This window comes from Pangasianodon hypophthalmus, chromosome 30 (assembly GCF_027358585.1).
Source record: "Pangasianodon hypophthalmus isolate fPanHyp1 chromosome 30, fPanHyp1.pri, whole genome shotgun sequence".
NCBI classification, from domain to species: Eukaryota; Metazoa; Chordata; class Actinopteri; order Siluriformes; family Pangasiidae; genus Pangasianodon; species Pangasianodon hypophthalmus.
Window position 1 is genome coordinate 4,437,779 of NC_069739.1, and position 14,015 is coordinate 4,451,793.

Here is a 14,015-nt window from a genome sequence, read left to right on the forward strand (position 1 = left end):
TACACGAAAACAAGACGACAGTTTTCACACTGTGTGTTTGTGATAGAGAGGCTAATTGAATTAAGCGGAAGAGTGAGTATGTCCGTGTCTGAGCTCGCCAAAACGTACTTAAGCGTACATGCACAGGAGAGATGCTTTCTCTCCAATAAGAATCCAATAGTCTGGCAGAAGGCAAGTTGAGGACAGTAATCCAATCCCTAGCTTGTGTTGGATTGAAACAGGGCTGCTAGATTTATTGATCTGCTGCTCTGGTCGGCCTCGGAGGAACACCGGGTTCTCTGTTCTTCAGCCTTTCACTGTATGTCATTGTGTTCGTAGATTTTTAATAAACTGACCTTTACCTGCAACTTTATATTACATCCTCTCAGGGGATGTGCCGTGTCATTTGTGTGTGTGTGTGTGTGTGTGTGTGTGTGTGTGTATGGGGAGGTTTTGTGATGTTCTGGGGTTCTATTATCTTCCTGCTCTTTCCTTTTGCTTACATCACATCTTCTGATAGTGGTGCAGACACGAAATGTTTCAATGTTTTAATGTCTATTATGGCTAAACCAGGAATCTAAGCTAAATAAACCAGAATAAAAAAGACAAATCTAGTGAAAACTAGGGAGTGGGAAAATGCGAGTGGGAACCACTGGGGAATTTCAGCGAATAAATAAAAAATACCTGGCAACCATGCAGGACAAACAACAACATATAAATAGACAAACAAGCAGCAGGTGAGCTTAATTAGCAACCATGGTAACAGTTACAGGAAACAATATTCATAACCATATAAGGAAAGTGAGGTGCAAAATGAGAAGGATGGTGTACGGTGTATTGGGGTAAATGACGTCCCACAGTCAGGTTGCCACTTTGGACTTTTCACTGTTTTATGTGAACCAAATGTTCCCAGGAAACGATGACTATATAAGGAAAAAGAAGAACGGACAGTTAAAGACGGTGTACAAACAGTGGTGGGTCAACAGGGACAAAATCCGAGAGGACATGGCACCCTGCAGTCCTGTCCTCATTTTGGACTTTTCACCTTGTGGGAACCAAATGTTTGTAGGAAACAGTGACCATATAAGGAAAGTGATGGGCAAGATGGGACACATGGTGTACAGAGTATTGGGCAATGGGTCATCAGAGACAAAATCAAAGCAGATATTATGCACTACGATCCTGTCCCCACTTTGAACTCTTCACTACTTTGGGGGAACTAAATTTTCTCAGGAAACAAAGGAAAGTGAGCGGCGAAACTGGACATGTGGTGTAGAGTCTTGGTGAATGGGTCATCAGAGACAAAATCAAAGCAGATATGATCCCTGTGATCTCGTCCCCACACTTGACTTCTTTCAGTACTGCTGATTCACTATTTTGTGAGAACGCAATGTAAGGACAATATTAGAGCAAATCAGGACAGAAAGTGTACAAAGCATGATAGGACAAGAGAGACAGAATCAGGGGACCCTACAATCCCGTCCCCACTTTGGATTTTCACCACTTTGTAGGAATTAAATGTCCCACAGGAAATGATCACCATAGAAAAAGCAAACAATGACTATATAAGGAACATGAGGGACAAAATTGGGCAGATATGAGACCCTTCAATTCAATTCCCATTCTTGACTGTTCACTCCAGGAAACAATGACCATATAAAAAGCAGGAACAGGAAACAATGACCATATAAGGAACATGAGGGACAAAATGGGGCTGATGGAGTATTAATGGAAGGGTCAAAAGAGGTTTGACAGGGTGGACACAACACCCTATAATCTTGTCCCCTCTCTGGTCTTTATGGGAACCAAATGTCCCCAGGAACCAATGACCATATAAGGAAAATGAGAGGCAAAACAGTACTGATTTACAGAATAATGAGGGATAGACGCTAAGGGGGAAAAAACAGTTGTGAAGATGGTTGGACACTGAAACGTTCAGAAATAGCGAGGTTTTGATGGACTGTTCATATTTGAAATCTTGACAGATCGACTTTGTGTCTTCGTTACTTTTAAAAATTGTTTTTTCTGTAAGATTTTCATCAGTGTCTATAAACCTGTCATGGCCTGTGTTTTGTTGTTATAGATCATTCGCTATCTACCCTTTATTAGTAATATCTAGAGATGGGTTTAAACACATTTTTTGTCTTTTTTTTTTTTTTGGCTCTAGGACATCGCACCACAGCCAAAGTATCTTTTTTCAGAAGTGGGAAAAGCTCTGCTAGACTATAGTAGTAAGGCAAAAAAGGTTTTAATTTACATACATGTCAGTATCCTAGGCTTTCTAAAGAAAGAGGGCAAAGGGCAGAATGCCTGTCATCAATGTCAGTGATAAATTAAGTCATGTCTTAATTAAGGTACATGTATTTAAAAAGTAGCACATCCAAAAGGTCAAACACTGATTAGCTGATATTCCCCAGGGTCCTCAAATGTTTTATTTCTTGCGTTTGGACTTTGACAGGCTCATTATGATTCTGACCTTTCATTTAGGTTTCATTTAGGCATCTGGGCAGAAATAGGAATTTGTCTAGGGTTATCATGTACTGATTCTTCCACAGTTTAAATTAGGAAAAGTCATTTTCCTTCTCTTTGGCTGTAACGTGAGTGGAACTAATTTGTTTCATGAATGTTCCACAATCTCTAGAAAAAATGGTGTGAAAAACAAAAAACATCCAGTGAACTGCAGTCCTGAGAATGGCCAGGAAGGCTACACTACCTCAAATAACCACTCTTTACATTCGTGGCGAGCAGAAAAGCATCTCAGAATGCACAAAATGTCAAACCTTGAGGTGGATGGGCTACAACAACAGAAGATCACATGGGGTTCCACTAGGCCAAGAACAGGAATCTGAAGCATAATAACAGGAAATAGGACAGTTAATGATTGGAAAAACATCGCCTGGTCTTTTTCCAATCTGTCGGAGTTTGCTAATCTAATAAAAACTCCCTTCAGGTCCACATACAGTAGATTTATTAACTTTAAACAAATCTGCTTTCCTTTTAAATGAAGCTGTTTAAATGACTCGGCCTCTCTAATTAAGCATCAATACTGTAATTAGGGAAGTGTTTGCCCGAAGCCCTTATTGACTGAAATGAACATAGGCCCATCATATCAGCCTGCTGGATCAATGGCTCACTTTCTCCTCCAGCTCCTGGATTCCTGCACATTAACAAAACAGCAATACTGCAGGTTTAAAACACTTAAATAGCACATTAAAGGTGCATTAAGCAAAATGTTAAAGAATTCATCTTCAGTAAGCGCTTTATCCTGATCAGGGTCATGGTGGATTCGGAGACTGTTCCACGATTGATTTTGGGATGTCGAATGAAACCGGAGAACCCGGAGAACTTACTGTATACCCGGAGAACATGCGAGACTTCTACACAGACGGAAACCCAAGCTCTCCGTAAAGGCTCAAACGCGCTTCACACTCTGAAATTGTTCACAATTTGCCACGTTCCACAGTGTGATTTTTCACATGACTGAGACAAAGGCTGGAAACAGATGCCTCGATAATGAAGACAATGACTAAACAAGGTGGAGATGGATTTGTTTTTAGCGCTACAGGAAGAGTGAAAGAGTGATAACTGGAGGATTTTTTAGATAGCTGTTGAAATTCCAATGCGTTGTCACTCACATCTTTTCCGGTCTTTGTTTCCTCAGACGATGAGCGGACGTTTTTTCCCTCATGATGTCATCAGGACTGATGCCGTGCTCAGCCTGGATGAGGACTCGGTTCTGTCCACGAATGAGGTAAAGCTCTGTTATAACACCTTAAGAAGAGGTGTAAATGCTGATTAAAGTATATACTACAAGCTATAATGGACATAATACACATTATTACAGACATAATACACATTATTACAGACATAATACACATTATTACAGACAGAATAAACATTATTTCAAAAGTCAGCAAAACTACTGTTATGTGGAATCGTAATGCTGATGTAGCATGATTAAGGGGAAAAGACTATAATAATTAAAGTGACTGTGTTGCCAGGTGTGTGGTTTTCCTGCTAAACTGGGTTCCTTTAAGTAGTGTAGTCTCTGTAGTAACAAATTCTACAGGTACTTGTATAATGGATGATGTGGTGAAGTTTTCTGTGAGGAGACATTTAATTTATGGAAGGAGTCTCCAGTGTCAGAGCTTTTTAACAGTCAATAATTTTTCCGACACGGAAAGGTCTTCAGGACAGAGGAGTTTACGCTTTTATGTACTTTTTTTTTATTAAGTTAACAAGATAGAAAAAAGACATGCATGTGAGGGAACAACTGTTTATACCTGCCATAAGTGATAAAAGGAATTAATTTGCTTCATGGATGTTGCACAACATTAAATGTAAAAAAAAGTTGTAAAAAAAAAAATGTAAAAGTCTTAGTACGTCAGGTGAATACACAACACTAAGCTACACTTCGCAACTCTAAAAAGTTCAGAGTCTGTATTTATAGGGCTGTGGGTGATTGAAACCCAATCAGTACTCAGGTGAGTGTGAACATGACAATGCGTGTGTGCTGGGATTCGTAGTCTGTAGTGGCCTTGTACTGTATGTAAGCCGTGGTGCACTCTGGGAAATGGAGTTCAATATTGTTTCCATCGTAACAATAAACGGATAAAAAGTATTATGTGTCATTTATTAATAAATACAGAAATTGAATTGGTAAAACGCTGTTGTATATGAGGAATAAAACGATTCATAATCTGCTGTTATTGGAAAATAATAAACGTAGAGGTGGTGACAGTAACTCCGTTTAATGTCACATCACATAATCCCATAGTTGATTATTTTATTTTATAAATGCACTCCCCCAAGGATTTTATTTCTGACTTACTGCATGAAAAATTACATCTGAACATTTCCATTTTAATATTTTAATCAGGAAATGAAACCATTTTGTCACTCAGAAATATCTAATATATATATATATATATATATAACTTTTTATTAGACTTTATTAGACTTTTGTCCAATATTTACCATAGACCTATTCGTCCAAAAGTTTTTTCCCATGAATTATTGTGTAAATACATGAGTGACTTTACGAAAATGAGAGGTGTTAATCCCGCCTCTAACCATAACCATAAATTCTGTATATTTTAAGATGACTTGAGTTAATTGTATTGAATTGTTATGAATTTGCATATTATTTTTAAAATATGTTTTTTTCTGTAAACTGTGCAAACTAAAGTAAGATGAATAAATAAAAGAAAGCCCAACCTAACGAAAAAAACCCACTAATCCCTCTTTTTTCTCCTTTTTCATTTTCTGCTAATCAGCTTACTTTCTTTCCCGTAGACGTCTTTGTTATGCAGAGCGCGCTGCCCCCCTCCCTCGTTGCCGTGTTTTGTGTTTGTGCACGCACTTTGTTAATGTCAATTCGCTCTCCTCAGATTCAATTAGCGCAGGCATGATATTTACACGGCGCAGGATCAGCGGGCTGCTGGATTTGCTTTTAATTGCTCTTGGCTCTATAATTTAATAAGACAATAATGCGTGTCTGAGAAGGAGATGGTAAGATGGATAGACAGGGAGGGAGAGAAGGAGGGATGGAGCAACAGGAAGAGAAAATAAGAAATGAAGTACGAGCGAATAATGGAAGGGTGAGAAAGAAATGAGGAAGGAGATTGTTATCGGGATGTGACCGGTCTACATTAGATTCCATCAAACTTTTGTAAATGTACTCTCTCTAGAATACGTAAGGACTTGAACGCACCCCTGAATCTTATAAACCAAAAGCCTCAGACATTCCTGAAGAGTGAGCTTCTTTAAACAATGTTTCTGGAGTGTTAGTGACAATATTTATGAAGTATGTCATGATTCCTAGTTGCTGATTTTGAAACAAAATCCGCTAGTAAGCCAGTATTATTATACTTGAGTGTATTGCGCTCCACAGTGTTCCCTATGCCTTACACACTTTGAACTCTTTAAAGGTTCTTCAAGGGTTCTTTGGATGGTTAAGGATTCTTAGCTCCCTTTTGGAACCCTTTCTGATAGAGAAGCACCGAGTTTTAGGTTTCTGCATTGAACCTGTATCAGTGTGCTACATACATACTATATAAGGTTCTAACTGGAACCTTATATGAATGTGAAAACCTCGATTGTAGGGTTCTACATAAAAATGTTAAGGGTTCCACATCACAGAGAACTATTTAGGGTTCTAGAGTAAACCTTTTCTCCAAGAGCCTACCACCCTAATAGGTTGTTTTGTTGTTTATGAGATATTGTACTTTTTATCCATTTATAGCCACAGTTAATGGTGTGGAATGTTATAGCAGCTATAAACAGTCATCCCCTCACCTGTCTCTCCTACTTTTCTCATTCTTAAAGTTGATAAAATAAAAAAAAAAACCCAGCTTTGAAACTGCAAAGCGTAACCTCCTCTGTCCTGAAGACTCTCCTGTGGCAGAAAAGTTTTCAAGCTTTACCTCTGACTCTTACTGACACTGGAGACTCCTTCCCTAAATAGTGAAAATTTTACCATATCCATAATTACACACATTTTTTTTTTTTTAAGGTGGAGCGTCCGCCATACAAATCTCTGTGTAAGACGTTACTAACGCAATAGCATATTAGAACAAGCGCATTAATAGAAACCTGTGATTTGAAACTTTTAGGGAATTAATCAACACCTTTTGACCAATCAGAATCGAGAGAGAGATTGTAAGCCAAAACACATCAAGCGAAAAGCCTGGAGTTGTTTTGCATTGTTCTTCTGGCTGCCAAAGGAAAACGATGATGATGATGATGATGATCATGATCATCATGATGATGATGATGATGATGATGAGGCCGCTACATGATGATAAACCCAAGGCAAACCTGCCAGACACCACGTTCCAAGCAGCCAAAGGGAATTATGGGAGCCAGGCCATGGCAAATGGAAGTGATTGTGGAGCAAAACAGAAGAAAGTAACAGCTCTAGGTCTGGGAAAGTTCTGTTGGCAGTTGCGAAGATAAATAAATGAAGTAATTCTCTGTTTGTCGTTAACTTCTGCACTGCTATTGTCAGTTCAAAACAAATGGGGCCTGTTTTTGGCCTGTTTTCTTGGCCAGAGGCACGGGGATGTGGACGGGGGTTATTTATCACGCATCGCAAGTTTGGTTGGAAAAGTCATTAAGCAGTTTAGTGTTTACTATTCGCATGTTGACAATGCAAATATACTGTTAGAAAAGGACAAAGTACGCATAATGTAAAACCGTCGCATTAATTCACTGATACATGTACCAGGTGAAGAGCTACACCATTACATCCGCTGGAAATCAGACTTCCTTTTTTCTTTGGATCAACTAAAGAATAGTTAGAATATATTTTAGTAGGGTGGAAATATTGTCCATTTTCATGAGATCCAAAAAAACACTGTCCTTTATTAGAAGTGATTCAAATATGAATACACTGTCATGAATACGAATAGCTGAATTTCTGCCCAACCTCTTCACTAAGCACCTAAATATACACAAAAACATCCATAATACAAGCTAGTTCCTGTTCTCACTTATGCTAGAGCAGCTACAAACCAGTTGATCACTCACGATACTCTCTTTTTTTCTTTCTCTAAAAGTTAATAAGACAAAAAGAACACGTTTTCATGTTAGTGAGAAACTGCAAAGCATTAGAGGTGTAATTTGTTACTACTGAATACGTTATCGTTTTTATAGTAACAAGTTACTAATGAATACGTTATCGTTTCTATAATAACAAGTTACTATTGAATACGTTATCGTTTCTATAATAACAAGTTACTATCGAATACGTTATCGTTTCTATAATAACAAGTTACTATCGAATACGTTATCGTTTCTATAGTAACAAATTACTATTGAATACGTTATCGTTTCTATAATAACAAGTTACTATTGAATACGTTATCGTTTCTATAGTAACAAGTTACTATTGAATACGTTATCGTTTCTATAATAACAAGTTACTATTGAATACGTTATCGTTTCTATAATAACAAGTTACTATTGAATACGTTATCGTTTCTATAGTAACAAGTTACTATTGAATACGTTATCGTTTCTATAATAACAAGTTACTATTGAATACGTTATCGTTTCTATAATAACAAGTTACTATTGAATACGTTATCGTTTCTATAATAACAAGTTACTATCGAATACGTTATCGTTTCTATAATAACTTGTTACTATAGAAACGATACCATTCAAACGAGCGCCTTAATATATACTTGTGATTTGCAGTTGCTGTTATAGAAAATGAATCAACACCTTCTGACCAATCAGAATCCAGAATTTGCGATCGTAAGCTCTCTGTAGATAAACAGTTCATCTGAAATCTGTCCCAGTGTGTAATATTTGAAAAGGTCTATAATTTGTAGGTGCTGCACTGAACCGTGACTCATCTGAATCGATAATTACAGTTTCGAGTCATTAGCTTATTAAAATTTAAATTTATATCAGCAGTGAGGATCATTAAACCAACAGCAAAATTGTTATGCTTCTTCTGATGCGCCGTTCTTCTCCCATCCCTCTATCTGGACCATAAATAAACAAGTTCTATGCAAAATATGTGGCCCGCTGCTCCACACGACCTCTCCATTCACACCACTGTTTACATAGAATATTGTGCTCTTTTTTCCTTTTCCATATGTCTTTCTTTCTTTCTTTCACCATCTTTCTTTCCTCCTTTTCCTTTTTTTCCTCTCTCCAACAGTCCCATAAGTAAGCTAAATAAATGGCCCACTGGCCCATTTTTTATCTTTTATCAGTTAGTTTTTAGTTATTCGGTTTTTATTTTTCTTTCTTTCTTTTTTCTTTACCTTCATTCTTTCTTGTTATTTTTTATTATTCCTTCATTTCCCAATTTCTTTTTTTCTCCCCTCTTTCTTCCTTCTGGATTTGTCCAAACTGCTGCCCATGCTGCGTCACAGCGCAGGAAATCTGCCCTCTTACACATACATGAGCTCGATTGGCTAGTGTCACTGTGATTGACAGGGGAGAGAGATTATGCCCCTCCCACCCAGAGAGAACAGCCTGTTTTGCTCTCTTGGCTCTCAGACACAGATGGCTGTGGTGTAGTCAGGATTCAAACTCGTGATCATCCGATGATAGGATGAACGCCTTTCTGTTGTGCCATCCGAGAGCCGCTTTCTTTTCTTTCTTTTCTTTCTTTTCTTTCTCCAGTTTCCCCCTCTATTCAACAGGCCCATAATTAAACATGACACGGCTTACTGCTCTACACGACCTCACCACTCACACTGTTCACTCGGGATATTACGATGATGTCTGAAGCTCTGAGCTTCTTTGTGTTGATGTACTAAATCAGGCTGTGAATGTAATGTAACATTAAGAGCGACATTTTTAACACATTTTCTCTTTTTTTTTGTGTGAGTATCATTAATGACGGCGCAAAAGAGACTTTTCTCTGCGGCGTTGCAAAAGTCAAAGACTTTATTCCCAGACTTTATTCAGTGTGTGATTGATGTTCGGGACTTTTTCGTTTACTTTCTAATCGAAAGTTCTAGCATTAGGCACAGCCAGGAATTCATTTCCAGCCCCTCGGCCTGCAGACGTTTTGTTTATAGGAGTGACATGAAGAGAATAAGGAACTCATGTTGTTTTTTGCTAACTCTGCGTAAAAGCAGCCGTGCTGAGAAATCATTAATACATGTTTTTCCCTCTGTACTCAGGTGGATTTTGCCTTCACTGTGTGGCACAGTTTTCCTGAACGGATAGTCGGATATCCGGCACGCAGCCATTACTGGGACGCCACCAAGGGGAGGTGGGGCTACACGTCCAAGTGGACCAATGAGTACTCGATGGTGCTGACGGGCGCCGCCTTCTACCACAGGTACAAAAACAGGACCTCTAGGGTCGTGTGTGGGATAACTCTGGTGTTCAATCAATGCTAAGGTGTCTGTGTGTGTGTGTGTGTGTGTGTGTGTGTGTGGTAGAGAGCTCTCAGAGACAGTGTGATATAAATGTTTGCACTGACAGGTTCAGTGGGAGATTTCAGAGATCTATAGCGCAGGTGAGACAGCGATCACAGTTTGTTTTAAAGTGAAGGCCTCTCTGATCATTCCTCACACACACACACACACACACACACAAACGCAGACAGAAGAAAAACAGTTTAACAGACGCAGCACTTTACATAAGGAGTGAGAAAAAGAAATGACAATATCTATTCTTTAGAATTACAGCCTGTTGTCTTTCTTTCTTTCTTCCTTTCTAATCTCCCTTTATTTATTTCTTTTCCCATCATTATTTTTTGCTTTCTTTCTTACTTTCTTTCTTTTTTCCCATCATTCTTGCTTTCTTTTTTCTTCCCCGTCATGTTTGTTCTTTCTCTCTCACACTGTTTTTCTTCCTTTCCTTTCCTTTCTTTCCTTCTCTCTCTCTCTCTCTCTCTCTCTCTCTCTCTCTCTCTCTCTCTCTGTTTCTCTCTCTCTCTCAGGTACTATCACTTCCTGTACACTCACTACCTGCCCAGTCGACTCCTCTCCATGGTGGACCAGCTCGCCAACTGTGAGGATATTCTCATGAACTTCCTCGTCTCCACGGTAACCAAGCTGCCGCCAATCAAAGTCACACAGAAGAAACAGTACAAGGAGACGATGATGCAACAGGTCTGTGTGTTGCAGGCAATAACATTGTGTGTGTGTGTGTGTGTGTGTGTGTGTGTTTAGATAAATGTGTGTGATGCAGGCGATTCACGTGCAGCAGTAAGGACGGCAGAAGCCAGGACTGATATATGAATCGCTCCGGGCCAGAATGTTGGAGTATGTGTATGTGTGTGTGTGTGTGTGTGTGTGTGAGGCTGCTCACTGATTCAGCAGTATAACCTTTTTGACAAATGCCTCTATAGTGAATGCATCCAAGTCTAGTGTTCAAGTTGGACAGTTAGGGCTCGGACGCTCCAAAACATTCCACCAGATGGCAGGTGGATGAAGTGTCCATGGGACGGGGGTAGGAGGGGTTAGGAGGGGGGTAGGAGGGGTTAGGAGGGGGGTAGGATGGAGGTAGAAGGGGTCATCCGTAAAGCCGGTGCCTGTGCAGACGCAGCATTTCCACTAAATGTCCTCTATGGAGGTGAAAAACACCCCAGTGATGTTCTCAGCTTTTTTCTTCACCAAACTGTCGAGTCTTGAACTGTTAATTTCAGACAGTGATGCAGTCACTCACCATGCTCTCTACCGTCCATCTGACGTTACATCACTCTTCACTCAGTCTGTCTTACCTAAGCACATGGTTTTGAGGAGAAGATAGTCATGATGCTGAAGGTCCACATCTGAAGTACAGCTGAGGAACATTTGAGGAACTGGAATTAGCCTCCATCTTACACACATCTCTCAGCATTTATTACATTTTCTTATTCGCTCCACGGTGCTACACTCATCCCTCTCGCCAGGTGAACAACAGATATGAATATGGACTCAACCAAAAAGTCATGCAAGCGAGTGGTTTTTACTTTCATGTGTTGCGGGTCTGAGTATGAAACTCACTAAACAAACAAAGAGCCAGTTCTTTAGCATGAATACGCAGCCGTCATTAGTAACTGCCTAGTCAGGGTCACTGTGGCTTAAATGAAGCTACTACATCATTTATATTTCAGGAACAACAAAATATATTAGAAAATGTCTGAGGCAGGTACAAACAAAAATAATAAATGTGTAGGCATGATTTTAAAACATAGTCCTGCACACATCTCTAGGTGAGACCAATTATGAACTAGAGTGATGTAGCTGAGGTTGAGGAACTGTCAGATCCAAAAAGAGGAATAAAACACTTTGGGATGTGCTTTTTATAAGGGTGATAAGTCCGCATCATCACCCCACCCCATCGTTGATTATTTTCCTAAAACAGCACTGAATGTTCTATTCTTTACATATTAATTGTACAATCAATACAATCTAAGGGAATAAGATATATTAAGGTTAATGATCTCATGTAGAATTGCGGCTTAATCTCTCTCTCTCTCTCTCTCTGTCTCTCTCTCTCTCTCTCTCTCTCTGTCAGGGTTCGAAGTCATCACGTTGGGCCGACCCGGACCACTTCGCTCAGCGCCAGTCCTGCATGAACTCCTTCGCCGCGTGGTTCGGCTTCATGCCGCTCATTCACTCTCAGCTCCGTCTGGATCCGGTTCTGTTTAAAGACCAGGTCTCCATCTTACGCAAGAAATACAGAGACATCGAGAGACTGTAGAGACGCATGACACGGCCTCGGAGCCCTCGTATCAACCCAAATGTCTTGAATCTATGGACACTTTTTTTATGAGTGATGTGCTGATTGGCCTGGACCTGGCCTCACAAATATAATGTCTGCAAAGTAATTTCATTTAAAATATATGCAACTCCGGGTTTTATCTTGTTTAGCGGCTCTGGTTGGGTATCTGCGAATCCAGCACTGCTGACTTTTCATCCTCATCTTCATCATCATTTGCAGAGACCGCTGTTACTCCTAGGACATACTCGGAGGAAGGAAAGACGGCCTGAAGTCGAGGCCATGGGGAGGACGCCCAAACTCACACCAATGCCTGCAATATGTACATTCAGTTCCCTTATTTTTTGTACGATTTTGCCTTTTTTTAAAAGAAGCCTAAACTCGAATAAAATCTCTGAATGCCACAGAAGGGACTGCTGATTAAATTTGTCTCAGCTCTTGTCTCTGAGGTTATAAACAGTCTGTTTTTGATGTCTTATTTTTTCCTGGCAGGTTAAAGTGAAAGGATTTATTTTTAGTGCTTTGTAATATACGGTGATTTACAGTGAGGACAGGTTGGTGAAATGTTTTCTATTTGCAGTTATTCTTACTGTGACTTTCAAATATTACTTAGAGGAATTGAAGATTTGTGTGTGTGTGTGTGTGTGTGTGTGTGTGTGTTTAGCCCAAAATGACAAAAGGTCCTCACAATGTTAGGACAGTGTCAAGAATTCTCACAATCACCATGTGTGTGTTTATGTGTGTAATAACTCCTTTGTGAGGACCAAAAATGACTACAGGTGCTCACAATGATAGGATTTTGTCAAAAGCCCTCACAATCACCTTGTGTGTGTGTGTGTGTGTGTATACTAAGTCCTTTGTGAGGACCAAACATTACAAAAGGTCCTCCCAATGTTAAGATAGTGTCAAGTCCCTACAATCACCATGTGTGTGTTCTAACCCTTTGTGAGGACCAAAAATGACTAAAAGTCCTCACGATCACTGTGTGTGTGTGTGTGTGTGTGTGTGTGTGTGTGCGTGCGCGCACTATCCCCTTTGTGAGGACCAAAAATGACAAAAGGTCCTCACAATGTTAGGATAGTGTCAAGTCCCTGCAATCACCTTGTGTGTGTGTGTGTGTGTGTGTGTGTGTGTGTGTGTGTGTGTGTGTGTGCACTAACTCCTTTCTGAGGACCAAAAATGACAAAAGGTCTTCATAATGTTAGGATAGTGTCAAGTCCCTACAATCACCATGTGTGTATAATAACCCCTTTGTGAGGACCAAAAATGACTAAAAGTCCTCACAATCACTGTGTGTGTGTGTGTGTGTGTGTGCGCACTATCCCCTTTGTGAGGACCAAAAATGACAAAAGGTGCTCACAAATCTCCATGTTTGTGTGTTTAGCTGTTTGTGAGAACCAGAGTGGATCAAATGTCCTCACAATCACCCGGTCCTCCCAAAAATAGTGTTTTTATAGCTTTTATTTGAAAACGTGGAGCCAAAATATTTCCTTTTGTTTACAGTATTATAGTATTTGAATGCAGTATTTGTATAGTGATATTCGTTCTAACAGCTCTACTCGGTCCACACACTCACTGAAGACAATAACGATAAGATTCAGAAGAGGTTGATATTGGCTAAAATTAGATTAGACTGAATCAGGCACCTACACAGACAAGTGGAACTATAGATTGCATTTTAACAACCTAATATTGGCACTACGGTTGTCAATATAGTTGTGTTATAAATTGTAAGCTGAAAAAAAGAACATGTCAGAACGCTGTGTGTGCCATATCAATCAAAAGCTATGACCCCAAACTTAGCCGTCATGCTAACCTTAATGCAATAGCTCTGGAAAAACAAAAAAAAACTT

At 39.6% G+C, this 14,015-nt stretch overlaps 1 protein-coding gene across 2 annotated transcripts in view; it reads left to right on the top strand.

Annotated features, from left to right (window-relative positions):
* The window catches only part of LOC113529295 (exostosin-1), a 158,032-nt gene extending 145,479 nt beyond the window's left edge, over positions 1 to 12,553 (top strand). For both annotated transcript variants that reach the window (XM_053231888.1, XM_026918398.3), the window contains exons 9-12: positions 3,641 to 3,730; positions 9,630 to 9,790; positions 10,397 to 10,568; positions 11,959 to 12,553. In XM_053231888.1, the coding sequence (XP_053087863.1) occupies positions 3,641 to 3,730; positions 9,630 to 9,790; positions 10,397 to 10,568; positions 11,959 to 12,144 (609 nt within the window). In that variant the 3' untranslated portion in view covers positions 12,145 to 12,553. The remainder of the gene's footprint in view (positions 1 to 3,640; positions 3,731 to 9,629; positions 9,791 to 10,396; positions 10,569 to 11,958) is intronic.
* The last annotated feature ends 1,462 nt before the right edge of the window (positions 12,554 to 14,015 follow it).